Source organism: Hemitrygon akajei, chromosome 32 (genome assembly GCF_048418815.1).
Source record: "Hemitrygon akajei chromosome 32, sHemAka1.3, whole genome shotgun sequence".
Taxonomy (NCBI): Eukaryota; Metazoa; Chordata; class Chondrichthyes; order Myliobatiformes; family Dasyatidae; genus Hemitrygon; species Hemitrygon akajei.
In genome coordinates this window covers 19,846,890-19,860,655 of record NC_133155.1, presented here as the reverse complement: position 1 = coordinate 19,860,655, position 13,766 = coordinate 19,846,890, and the positions used below count along the sequence as shown (strand labels likewise).

Sequence of the window (13,766 nt, the reverse complement as noted above, 5' to 3'; positions counted from 1 at the left end):
TTCATAGAAACGCTCTAACTTCGAATAGTGGGGGAGCCCTGTAACTTCTCATCTCCCTAGCCTTGCTTTCCTCACATATTCAGACTGAAAAGAAAGAGGTTCTGTATTCTCCACAGCACAGATTATTAAATTAAAGGAAGGTCATACTTGCTGCAGAGATAGCAGTATTTTTTTGCAGGAGGGAGAGGTCTTGAAATTGATGCTGAGAATCCAGTAAGGCAGAGAGTGGAACAGAAGAGCTGGGTTGAGCCTTTCCTCTGATAGGCAGTCTGTCCTTTCTGTAGAATTTTCTTACAACCCGAACAAGTGACACGTACACTTATAGCAGGACTTGAAGTTGGTTGTACACTGCCACTTACAGGCGACTTGGCCGTGAGGGGAGAACTTGATGAATTTTGTTGCGCCATTTGGGATACTGCAATACAGTAAGAGAAAATTTCAAAAAAAATTCAAACATGCTAGAACAACCATAAAATTCCAATATGCATTTGCCTGGTTCAAGCTGCTTTCTTTTTTGCTGAACACACAAATATTTTTACAGTCTTCCCGTCTATGACGTTGTAAGTGCAGTCCCCATTGATGCTTTCCTGACTGTGATAGCCATCCTTTTGACTATAGTTACGTCGTATGGTTGGAGCATCTGCACTCATCACACATGTACCAAAGAAAGGCTGCAAGTGGGGAAGATGTTGCCACTGGCTCAACAGCTACAAATATTAATCATTAACTAACTAGAACAGGTATCCTGTTATAAGAGGTACATTTGTTGCCTGAACCACCATACAATTGGTCCTATTTAGTATGTTGTAAGACCACATCTGAATTTGGGATCCTCATTCCAAACAGGTATTTCTTTAACTCCATTCACTTCGTCCAATCTGCAAATGTCTGTCCCTCTGTGGAATATTCTTTATTCCAAGCCCTTTTCCTCGACTTTTTCCTGCTATTGATTGTACCAATGCTGCTTCCTTCTGTCATGCAGAATTTGACAGTTTCATCACCTGTGCCACCCAGTTGCCACCCTGATCTCATATTCACCTGGCCCATCACCGACTCTTCCTTTAACTTCTCTACTTCCATTTCAGATTATTATGATCAGTATCTTGATTACATTTTCACCTTCCTTCCTGCATTGATGCCATTCTATGCTCCCAGACTCTCCATTCCATTACAATCGCTCTGACAATGCAATCTCCCTCCAGGGGATCCAGCATGACTTGATTGTTCCTCAACTTCAATTCTCCCTCCACATTGGTAAATGACATCAATTGTTTTCATCCTGTTTCTGCATAGATCTCTTGCATCCTACTCTTACCAGTACTGCTGGTAAATCCTGTATTTCAAATGGCAGTGCATTTAACATCTTATGTTGGAAAACAGTGAAATGGGGAGACTTTAAACTAGAATGGCTGCCGGGTGGGAATCAGTTTGAAGAGACTAGGGGAGAGGAGGTTAGTTCACAAATAGTGGAAGCTAGTAGACAGTGTGTGAGGGGGGATAGGCAGGTGGTAGAGAAGGGGAGTGCTCAGACCGAAGATGTAGAGGACAGGGAAGAAAAAGATAATAAAGTTGATCGCATCGTTAGGGATAAACAGAGAGGAAGGGGTGGACAGTTTCTTAAATGCATCTATTTTAATGCTAGGAGCATTGTAAGAAAGGTGGATGAGCTTAGAGCATGGATTGATACCTGGAAATATGATGTTGTAGCTATTAGTGAAACATGGTTGCAGGAGGGGTGTGATTGGCAACTAAATATTCCTGGATTTCGTTGCTTCAGGTGTGATAGAATTGGAGGGGCAAGAGGAGGAGGTGTTGCATTGCTTGTCCAAGAAAATATTACAGCGGTGCTTTGCCAGGATAGATTAGAGGGCTCATCTAGGGAGACTATTTGGGTGGAATTGAGGAATGGGAAAGGTGTAGTAACACTTATAGGGGTGTATTATAGACCACCTAATGGGGAACGAGAATTGGAGGAGCAAATTTGTAAGGAGATAGCAGATATTTGTAGTAAGCACAAGGCTGTGATTGTGGAAGATTTTAATTTTCCACACATTGACTGGGAAGCCCATTCTGTAAAAGGGATGGATGGTTTGGAGTTTGTAAAATGTGTGCAGGATAGTTCTTTGCAGCAATACATAGAGGTACCGACTAGAGAAGGGGCAGTGTTGGATCTCCTGTTAGGGAATGAGATAGGTCAGGTGACGGACGTATGTGTTGGGGAGCACTTCGGCTCCAGTGATCACAATACCATTAGTTTCAATATAATTATAGAGAAGGATAGGACTGGACTCAGGGTTGAGATTTTTGATTGGAGAATGGCTAACTTTGAGGAGATGTGAAAGGATTTAGAAAGAGTGGTTTGGGACAATTTGTTTTATGGGAAGGATGTAATAGAGAAATGGAGGTCATCTAAAGGTGAAATTTTGAGGGTACAGAATCTGTATGTTCCTGTTAGGTTGAAAGGAAAGGTTAAAAGTTTGAGAGCGCCATGGTTTTCAAGGGATATTGGAAACTTGGTTCGGAAAAAGAGGAAGATCGACAATAAAGATAGACAGCATGGAGTAAATGAAGTGCTCGAGGAATATAAGGAATATAAAAAGAATCTTAAGAAAGAAATTAGAAAAGCTAAAAGAAGATACGAGGTTGCTTTGGCAAGTAAGGTGAAAATAAATCCGAAGGGTTTCTACAGTTATATTAATAGCAAAAGGATAGTGAGGGATAAAATTGGTCCCTTAGAGAATCAGAGTGGACAGCTATGTGTGGAGCTGAAAGAGATGGGGGAGATTTTGAACAATTTCTTTTCTTCGGTATTCACTAAGGAGAAAGATATTGAATTGTGCAAGGTAAGGGAAATAAGTAGGGAAGTTATGGAAACTATGACAATTAAAGAGGAGGAAGTACTGGTGCTTTTAAGGAATATAAAAGTGGATAAATCTCCAGCTCCTGACAGGATATTCCCTAAGACCTTGAGGGAAGTTGGTGTAGAAATAGCAGGGGCTCTGACAGAAATATTTCAAAGGTCATTAGAAACGGGGATGGTGCCGGAGGATTGGCATATTGCTCATGTGGTTCCATTGTTTAAAAAGGGTTCTAAGAGTAAACACAGCAATTATAGGCCTGTCAGTTTGACGTCAGTGGTGGGTAAATTAAAGGAAAGTATTCTTAGAGATGGTATCTATAATTATCTGGATAGACAGGGTCTGATTAGGAATAGTCAGCATGGATTTGTGCGTGGAAGGTCATGCTTGACAAATCTTATTGAACTTTTTGAAGAGGTTACGAGGAAAGTTGACGAGGGTAAAGCAGTGGATGTTGTCTATATGGACTCCAGTAAGGCCTTTGACAAGGTTCCGCACGGAAGGTTAGTTAGGAAGGTTCAATCCTTAGATATTAATATTGAAGTAGTAAAATGGATTCACCAGTGGCTAGATGGGAGATGCCAGAGAGTGGTGGTGGATAACTGTTTGTCAGGTTGGAGGCCGGTGACTAGTGGTGTGTCTCAGGGATCTGTATTGGGTCCAATGTTGTTTGTCATATACATTAACGGTTTGGATGATGGGGTGGTAAATTGGATTAGTAAGTATGCAGATGATACTAAGGTAGGTGGTGTTGTGGATAATGAAGTAGGTTGTCAAAGCTTGCAGAGAGATTTAGGCCAGTTAGAAGAGTGGGCTGAACGATGGCAGATGAAGTTTAATGCTGATAAGTGTGAGGTGATACAAACAGCTGGTATGTAGCCAGAGTCAGGAACTTTAGGAGGGGTCAGGAATATGGGTGGGTTCACAAGCAGAGCTAGCATCAAGCACACTAAATTTTTCTGCTTGTTTTGACTCAATGAAACATACCACCTCAGTTCAATCTCAAGTTAATTTACCAGTGGACACTCTGATATCAGCATTTTGTTAACTACAAGTCCATATCCCTATCCATTAACAATGACAAGAACTTACTTTTGTGCTTCCTGGGAGATGGTGGAAGTTACTTTGGGTGGGGGGGGGGTCACAATCATAAAAGAGGGTATTTATAATTAAATGAGATGTTAATCATCCTGAGCACAGCAAATCATTGGAATTCTCTACTCAAAAAGGCTCTAAACACTCAGGAGCTGAGCATCTTCAAAATCAAAGTTAAAAGATGTTGAAGGAATCAAGGAATACAAAGTTGGTACATGGAAGAGGCACTGATCAGCAATGATCCTATTGAATGACAGAGCCAGCATAATCAGTCAAAAAGCTTACTCTCAACTATTTCCGAATAGTATCAATATTTCCCTTTTCTTACCTCGAACAGGGCAGCTGCATTTAATTATAGAAGAGTGGAGAGATGAAAGTTCTACTGTGTTTCATTTTGCCTTGACTCAGGAGACTGCTCTCTACAGACATGGTAGTCCCACTCCAACCCATATCAAAATGGCAGACTTAAATAGTTTTCATATAGAGGCAGGTATTGACAGAAAACATCACACAAACTATCAACCGTGTATCTCTTACTAATAATGATTATACATTTGGAATCTTAGTCATGTTTTAGAAAACTGATAGGGGCAAAACTGAGTACGAATGAGAAAGCGTGCATAAACAATAATGTGAAATTGGAAAGGAAGCTAGCTCTCAGCGCATATTATTCAATAGCTGAGGATGGGTCTCAAACCCCTACTGATCGACAGAAATACCATAGAAACAGCAGAAAAATCCATTAATGTAAAAGTAACTAGCCATCTCCCAAAATTTGATTTTTAGCAGCTTATATTTGTAATGTTTTACTAATAAGTTTTGCTCTTGACTCTAACTTTAACTCTATCAGTGTAATGTACAACACTTCTGTGACTTACATTTCTCTGGAAATGACCATACAGAATACTGAAAACTGAAATCTGAATTGTGAGACTAATCTGATGTTTAAATTCCAGGAAAAAAAAAACCATGTCATGTAAACCAGCGTTGAAGTGCTGAAGTACAGTGGATAGCAACACTCACTGGTGGTGGCACAACAGCAGGATCAATAGTGCAGTTGCTACCTAAAACTTCAGCGACTTGGGTTCAATCCTGACCACAGGTGCTGGGTAGAGAATGCACTTTTTTGTAGTGACATTATCAGTTTTCTCCCACATCCCAAAAACTTACAGATTGGTAGGCTAGCCTTGGCTATTATAAATTGCTCCTGGTGTACAAGTGAATGGTGGAATCAGAAGGTAGGAGTGGGAATGCATTTGACTATAGTGTGGAAGAAACGGGATTCCCATAGAATTAGTTAAATGAGCGCTATGTGGTTGATGTGGATTCCTTAGGCAAAGGGTTCGATTCCAAGTCCAAGGACACTACCTTCCTCTTCATTTCCTACAACCTAGCTTACAAGGCTCACGTTCTATGAATGATACTTAAATACAAAAACAATTATGTATTTGGGCTGCTTGCCTTTGTCAGAAAGTAGGTGCAGACTACAGGATTTAAAGGAAAATGTGTTAATGCTGTTCTGTCCTGTAAAAATCCATTAATCTCTAATTCAGGAACAAGGTACAATGTGCCTACCAAGATTTCTGCCACTCACTGAGAACACAGCACTGATTTGGAGATCAGTCTCCTGAGGCTTGGAATGCTGGCCATATACCTGAGGTAAAAAACATAAAATTATTTTTGCCTTCATACAGAAAACCACAATATATTCTCAGACTGCTCTTTTTTGGAGGTTCGACATTTTAATCAATAACTGCAACATGAGCAGCTCAAAACTACTATCAATTTAATTAGGAGAACTAGATTTTACTAGTAATACTCTTAACTCTGAATCCAACTAAGACTTGTTCACATAACTGAAAATATACTGTATTTATATTACATTAAAGGGATCACATTCCCCCAGATTCAAAAGCACATTATTCAGAAAAGTTACCTTTTCTAAGTTTTTCAGAAAACCTTTTCTAAGTTTTATTAGTTTCATGATCCAGATTTTGGGAGGGAATGAAAAAAACAGCCTGAATTTCAAATGATGTATTATAACCAAGCATAAAGTATCTCCGACATTACTGTCACATTCCCCACAACATTAGCTATGAGACTGCACATGATGAATGGTAGGTTAGATATTGCTGTGAAAAAAATGGTGTAGCAGTAACTTATGGCCCTCCAGTATCACCAATATGAAAGTTGCTTTCTTGGTGGTTAACTTGGAACCGAAATTTCTCTGTCCACTTTTTCATGACATTCTTAAAATATTATCTGCCCATTTTTCATTATATTTCATCAATATCTAGAATTCTGTGAATTAATCTAATTCAGCAAGACACTTCTATGCTTAAAAGCATAGCTGAAGTAGATTAATTTACAGAGCACTAGATATAGTAGATGGCATTTAATATTCCCAAACTACAGAAGTATCAATAGGCAAGCAACACAATAATAATATATTAATTTACGCTCATACTTTGCAAGATAAAAACAAATCTACATTTTTACCTGTAATGAATCAGGCTCATCCTTAATTCTTACACTTGTTTGTGATACCAACGCCTTCTCGTATCCTTCATCCAAAGGTTCATCTTTTATTTTCATACTTGACATAAAATCCACCCTTGTGTTTTTTGAGGATTCGTTATATCGATGCGAATTTGAGGACTTTTCCTAAAATAATTGGCGAAATCTTTAATAAATGTGCGAAGTTTGCTTATATCATTTTAAACTTTATAACACCAGATACTTTGACAATAGCTACTAAATTCACAGGGGGAGGGGGGACTGAATTAAAATGCTCTGATAGTAATTTTAATTCAACATACTTTGGCCAATTATCTTACTTCTTAATAGAGGCCAAGTGTCACTTAGACATGCATTTATTATAAATCATTAAATTGTCAAAAGATTATGGTAAATTGCCTCCTTGAATTCCTGGAGCAGGGACTGGGTTTATCCACTAACTTCATTATTATTTCCCATTAGTCACCTTACGTACAGCTTAATGTCACTTTATGGACGTACAATGTATATAAACTATCTTACGTATTTAAATTGTGCATATTTTTGTATGATTATTGTGTTCTTTATCTTTTGTGTTTTTTTGGTGCTGCATCAGATTTATGTAACAATTATTTCACTCTCTTTACACTTGTGTACAGTAAGTGACATTAAATAATATTGTCTTGAAAACTGTGATTATTCCCATTCCTGATGAAGCATTTGAAGCTGGTCAGAGCGAGGAGACTACATCCACACATTCCTGCAAGCATGCCCCAGAATTGTGACACTTCACCAACACCCACAATTTAACCAGCAGAGTTATTTCCCCTTAGTTTCCATCGACTTCAATTTTACTGATTCTGTATACAGCATTCTGTCAAATACTTCTGCTGACAACAAACTCACCGACTCAGGAATTCAGTGTTTTAGTTTATGCCTGAACCAAACCAGAGGTTTGCAGTTAATTGGACCTGGCAAGACTCAAACAAAGTATTGGTGAGCATGACATTGGTAAGCAAATACTGCTTGATGAATACAGTGAACACCTCCCTTCATTTTGCCAGTGACTGAAAGCAGACTATATAGCTACATTAGGTTGCCGGTTGAGCAACCCATGGAACTGAGCTTTCAGCTAAACTTTATGTCCACAAGCATTTGAGGGAGATTGAATGAGCTGAAATAGTTTTCTCCCCAGAGTATTAACCAAATGCTTTATTAGCACCAGGAGGCCTGTCCAGTTTCATTCTTACAACTTTGTCATAGCAGGTTATGACAACTAAGTGTTTTACTCAGCCTTTGCAGGTAATGGTTATGCTGAAGGTATCAAAGACAGTCAGGGCAAAATGGGTGACCAAAGATGAAGGAAATAACTGAAATACTGTGGTTCAAAAAGACATTTCAGCCAACCAGCCAATGCTTGCATTTCAAAAACTCATACCAGGTTAATCAGTAAAATAAGACAAAAAGCCTATGTCAAGATTGTAAATAATATACCTAAAACTGTACAATATGTTATAGCTAAATGCACACAGTATGTGGAATAAGGTAGATGATCTTGTAGTGCAGTTAAGAGATTGGCAGGTATGATGTTGTAGGCATCAGTGAGTCAAGGCTAAAAGAAGATTATAGTTGGGAACTTAACATTTCAGGATACACCTTTTAACAAAACGACAGGCAGATAGGCAGAGGGGTACGGTGGCTTTGTTGGTAAAATTGAAAACAAATCCTTAGAAAAAGTTGCAGAAGATGTAGAATCCTTTTGGGAAGAGTTAAGAAACTGCAAGGATAATAACACCCTGATGAGAGTTATATACAACCACCCCCCCCCCCCCCACCCCGTCACCACCCCCACCCTGAACAGCAGCCAGGAAGTGAGGCATAAATTTTAACAGGAAATAGAAAAGGGATGTAATAAGGGCAATGTAGCAATAGTCATAGGGGATTTAAATCTGCACGTAGATTCAGAAAATCAAGTTGATGCTGGATCCCAAGAGAGTGAATTTGAAGAATGCCTACAAAATGGCTCTTCAGAGCCGCTTCTGGTTGAGCCCACTAGGGGAAAGGCAATTTTGGATAAGGTGTTATGTAATGAACCAGATTTGATTAGGGAGCTTAGGGGAAAGGAACCCTCAGGAGGCAGTGATCATAATATGATAGACTTCACCCTGCAGTTTGAAAGAGAAAATAAAATCATATGTATCAGTATTACAGTGGGGTAAAGAGAATACAGAAGCATGGGAATTCAGCTGGCCAAAACTGATTGGAAGAGAACACTCACAGGGATGACAGCAGAACAGCAATGGTTGGAGTTTCTGGAGACAATCTAAAAGTACAAGATAGATAAAGCCCAAAGATTAAGTAGTATTCTAAAGGGAGGATGAGGCAAACATGGCTGACAACAGAAGTCAAAGACAGCATAAAAGGAGAAGAGAGAGCATATAATGTAACAAAAATAGTGGGAAGGTAGAAAATTGGGAAGCTTTTAAAAACCAAAGAAGGCAAGTAAAAAAGCCAGAAGGAAAGAAAAGATGAAATATGAAGGTAAGTGAGCCAGAGATATCAAAGAGGAGAGCAAATGGTTTTTTCACAGTTATCAAGAAAAAAGAGTGGATATCGGACTGCTGAAAAATGCCAATGGAGAGGCAGTAATAGGTGGGGGGGGGGGGGGGCAAAATGGCAGACAAACTTAATGATTATTTTGCATCAGTCTTCACGGTGGAAGACAGTAACAGTATGCCAGAAATTCGAGAATGTCAGGGGGCAGAGATGAATATTGTTGCTATTACTAAAGATAATGTGCTTGAAAAGCTGAAAAGTCTGAGGTTAGATAAGTCACCTGAACCAAATGGACTACACCCCAGAGTTCTGAAAGAGGTAGCTGAAGAGATTATAGAGGCATTAGTAATTATCTTTCAAAAATCCCTACATTCCGGAACGCAAAATTCAGTCCACTCTTTAAGAAGGATGGGAGGCGGAAGAAAGGAAATTATAGCCAGTTAGGCTGACATCAGTGGTTGGGATGATGTTGGAGTGCACTATTAAGGAGGCACGTGACAAAGTTAGCATGGTTTCCTCAAGGGGATATCTTGCCTGTCTAATCTATTGGAATTCATTGAATAAATATAACCAGAATAGACAAAAGAGAGTCAGTGGATGCTGTTCACTTGGATTTTTAGAAAGCCTTTGACAAGGTGCCACACATGAGGCTGCTTAACAAGATAAGAGGCCATGATATTACAGGAACAATACTAGCATGGATAGAAGATAGGCTGACCGTCAGAAGGCAAAGAGTTGGAATAAAGGGCTCAGTTCTGGTTGACTGCCAGTGACTAGTGGAATTCCTCAGAGGTCGATGTCGGAACCATTTATTTTTACATTAAATGTCAATGATTTGGTTGACAGAATTGATGGCTTTGTGGCCAAGTTTGTGGAAGATACAAAGATAGGTGGAGGGCAGATAGTGTTGAGGAAGAAGGAAGTCTGCAGACGAACTTAGACAGATAGGGAGAATCAGTTAAGAAATGGCAAAGCAAATACCGTGAAGTGAATGATCATCATTTTGGTAGAAGGCATAAAAGCATAGACTATTTTCTAAACGGGGAGAAAATTCAGAAATCAGAGGTACAAAGGTACTTGGGAGACCTTGTGCAGGATTTCCTGAAGTTTAATTTGTAGGTTGGGCTGATGGTAAGGATGGCAAATACAAGGTCAGCATTCGTTTCAAGAGGATGAATACAAGAGCAATGATGTGATGCTGAGGCTTTATAACAAACCACATATGAAGTACTGTGAGCAGTTTTGAGCTTCTTATCTAAGGAAAGATGTGCTGCCATTGGAGAGGGTCCAGAGGAGGTTCACGAGAATTAGTCCGGAAATGAAAGGATTAACGTACAGGAAGACTTTGATGTCCTTGACGTACAAGCTCTGTGTCTGTACTTGAAGCTTAGAAGAATGAAGGGGGATCTCAATGAAACCTATCATATATTAAAAGGTCTAGATAGTATGGATATGGAAAAGACGTTTCCCATAATGTGAGAGTCTAGGATCAGAGGGCACAGCCTCAGAACACAGGAATGTCCATTTAGAACAGAGATAAGGAGGTATTGCTTTAGCCAGAGGTTGGTGTGTTTGTGGAATTCACTGCCACAGACATCGCGAAGGCAAAGTCATTGAGTGTATTGAGTGTCTTAGTTAGTCGGGGAGTAGGCAGGAGTATCGGGTTGAGGGGGACAATAAATCAGCCATGATGGAATGGCAGTGCAGACCTGATGAGCCAAGTGGCCTAATTCTGCTCCTATGCCTTACGCTCTTATAAAATTGAAAGGCATAATGAATTACCATAAAAGAAAAAAGACAATGGATATTTGATAATTAAAATACTGAAATGTCTGAAATACTCTGAGTACAGGTATCATCTGTGGAGAAAGAAAAACAGAAAATAAAAATAACTTTCAGATAACTAACTCTTCATCAGAACTGGAAAAAGTTAAAATTTCTTTTTAAAATACCTGAAAAAATGGAGAAAGGAATAATAAACTGAATGATGTACGAAAGGATAAGATTGAATAAAGGAATGATGCTACAAGGTGAAGCAGAAGATAATTTCTGACGAGTGAAGAAACAAAAGATCAGGTGAAAGGAGAAAGGAGATGCAAGTACAAGAAGCAAAATCAAAAACCATCCAAAAAAAAGGGGTGGGGGGGTGAAAAGCTGCTGAACCAAGCCAGAAAATACTGGAAATACTCAAGCTCTTGAACCCAACTTTGCTTCTGAAAGGCTGAAATGAACCTAGCTTGATAAGATGCTATTTCTCATTATCAAAGTGCAGAAAGTCAAAGAGTGAATGGAGGTGGTCCCAAACCTCCCACCAAAGATGGGAAATCTTTAAGGAGGGATGACTTGTTTAGAAGGTTCATGAAGAAATAGATGCAGAGACAGGAAAAAAAAGGAATAAGCATCAAATAAAAGCTAGGTTGAAGTGTAAGCTGGCTATAATTTCTGTGTCACTGGCTTATTGTGAAAGAAGCCTATTCCTGAAATGGATAAGTCAAGAAAGGCTAGTGGTAAACTCATGTAAAATTGAAGAGGGTGGAGATCAACAAGAAAATTGAAGAAATATTTCACTTCAGAACAAGGGCAGAATGTCAATCCAAAAATCAACAATGAAACATAAAAAAAAAGAGGCATGAAAGATTGCCCAAATAGGCCTGAAAGAAAACTATTTCAGAGAATCCGAAAAGAATGTTACTTTCAACATTCCAAAGGAGACTACTTCCTCTGGGGCTTTCTGGTTTACTATTCCATCTCCACAAATATGCATGACCACCAAAGAATCTTACACATAACCAATGAAAATTTAAATCCTTCTTTTCTTTTAAAAACAGCTTATTCCTTCCTACCAACAGCAACTGGCTTGTTCACCTTCCAATTTAGAATATAATTAGAGGCATTACACCTGGGACTTAAATGCAGGTTGAGCACCTCTTATTTGAAATGCCTGGGGCTGGAAATGTTTTAGATTTTGGAACATTTGCATCAATATAATGAGAGAGCTTGGAGGTGGGACCCAGGTCTAAACACAAAATCCATTTACATTACATGCACTGCTTATACAAATACCCTGAAGGTAATTTTATATAATAATTTTGTGCATTATTATGTGTGCATTGAACCATCAGAAAGGTAAGCTATCACTACCTTGGCCACCTGGGTGGACAGTTGGTGCCTGTTTGGCATCACCACCATTTATGTGCTACCTGTAAGCAGTCTTTGTCTTACACTTGTTTATCACACATAAGTAATTAACAGTAAAAATTATTACATACCATTAATATAATGAAAATATAATGTGTGCAGAGTAACAAAAGTAGCACAGCAGCATCAGGAGAACACCTGAATTAGCTGATCAGTAACAAACAGCGGCTGGCTTACAGCCTCCACCTACCTTCCAATACTATAGTCCTCTATCAGGGGCTTTGCACTTACAACAATGTCAAATTTTCCCAACAACTTGACTTTCTATGTTATAAACAAACATAAAAGCTTCCTCTTCTTCTTTTCACAACTGCTTATAGGAATATGTGTCAGCATTCTGACATTTTGAACAATATCTTCACAGCACAGAGAACAAGTGCAAACCACACGATCATCATTATAGGGAATGCACAAAGGTCTGGCTGTGATGACTGCTCACTACAAACTGCTGTCAACAGGCCCCACTCAGGATATGTGAGGTCACTACTCAGAACTGTCTGCAATACACCTGGGAACCTTCCCAGTGCCTTGTGGAATTTTCCATTTGTGGCATCATGTCAGCGCTCAAAAAAAATTATGCATTTCTGAGGTTTTCAGATCATGGGCACTCAACCTACAGTTTGTATATGTATTAGATCTTTGGTCATATTTCCTGTACATCCGAGAAACCAAATACAAATACATACTGGCAGAATACTTTACAGTGTACCTCAATTCAATCTTCAGTCTTTTACTCTTTTCTGGTAAAATGCAATTTAATAGAGGTATAGCACCTCATTACCAACTAAATGTGATAACATGCACACACCAAGGGTCTCGACATGAAATAAGGACTTTCCATTGATGTTATCTGAGTTGCTGTGTTCCTCCAGCATTTTGTGTTATTCAACCTTTGTGTTAAATTCTAGATGTTTAGTAACTCTTTCCAGTACTTTGCTTTAATTTCAAATTTCTACCTATTGCTTTCCCTCTACTTTTTATGATTCTGATTTCTCAATCACTTCATCTTCAAGCAGTTCTTTGTTTCTTTACTAAGCACATTATCTCGTTCTTTGCTAACCACATCATGTCATTTAATCTCCCCGGGATATTTTTCTTTCCTTTGAAGCCTTTGCTTCTTCCTTGATTAGAAAATCAGCTCACCCATTCCCATCTCCTCTGTCTGTGTGAGTGGACCACCTTCTCCATGTACCGCTTTCAGTACCTTAAAAACTTTAACTCCAGAGGTCAGCAGGAGACGCTCATGGAGTGAGCACTGTTTCAGATTCGCTCCATAACCTTTACTTTTTTTAACCTATGATCACCCTTATTTAACTTATTTTTACCTACACCAAAAGATTCTTGCTACTTTTTTGGACTTATCTTTAAGAGTTTATTGTGAATTTTTGAAGAAATGAATACAGAAATGGCTCTTAGATCTAAAGGGCGAGAACCTGGGAAGGGTCCTAACGGGAACGGGAAGAAAAAGACTGATCCTAAGCGCACTGAATTGACTTATGAAATGTTATTGGAGGTTTTAAATCAAAAATTTTAAGAACAACGACAAATCTTTAAACAAGATAT

General features: G+C 38.9%; 1 protein-coding gene across 4 annotated transcripts in view; it reads right to left on the bottom strand.

The window, feature by feature from the left end:
- The window catches only part of LOC140719833 (zinc finger MYM-type protein 4-like), a 223,882-nt gene that overhangs the window by 93,225 nt on the left and 116,891 nt on the right, over window positions 1–13,766 (bottom strand). For all 4 annotated transcript variants that reach the window (XM_073034758.1, XM_073034759.1, XM_073034760.1 and 1 more), the window contains 3 exons: window positions 6,453–6,617; window positions 5,529–5,607; window positions 148–415 (listed from right to left, as the gene is read on the bottom strand). In XM_073034758.1, the coding sequence (XP_072890859.1) occupies window positions 148–415; window positions 5,529–5,607; window positions 6,453–6,617 (512 nt within the window). The remainder of the gene's footprint in view (window positions 1–147; window positions 416–5,528; window positions 5,608–6,452; window positions 6,618–13,766) is intronic.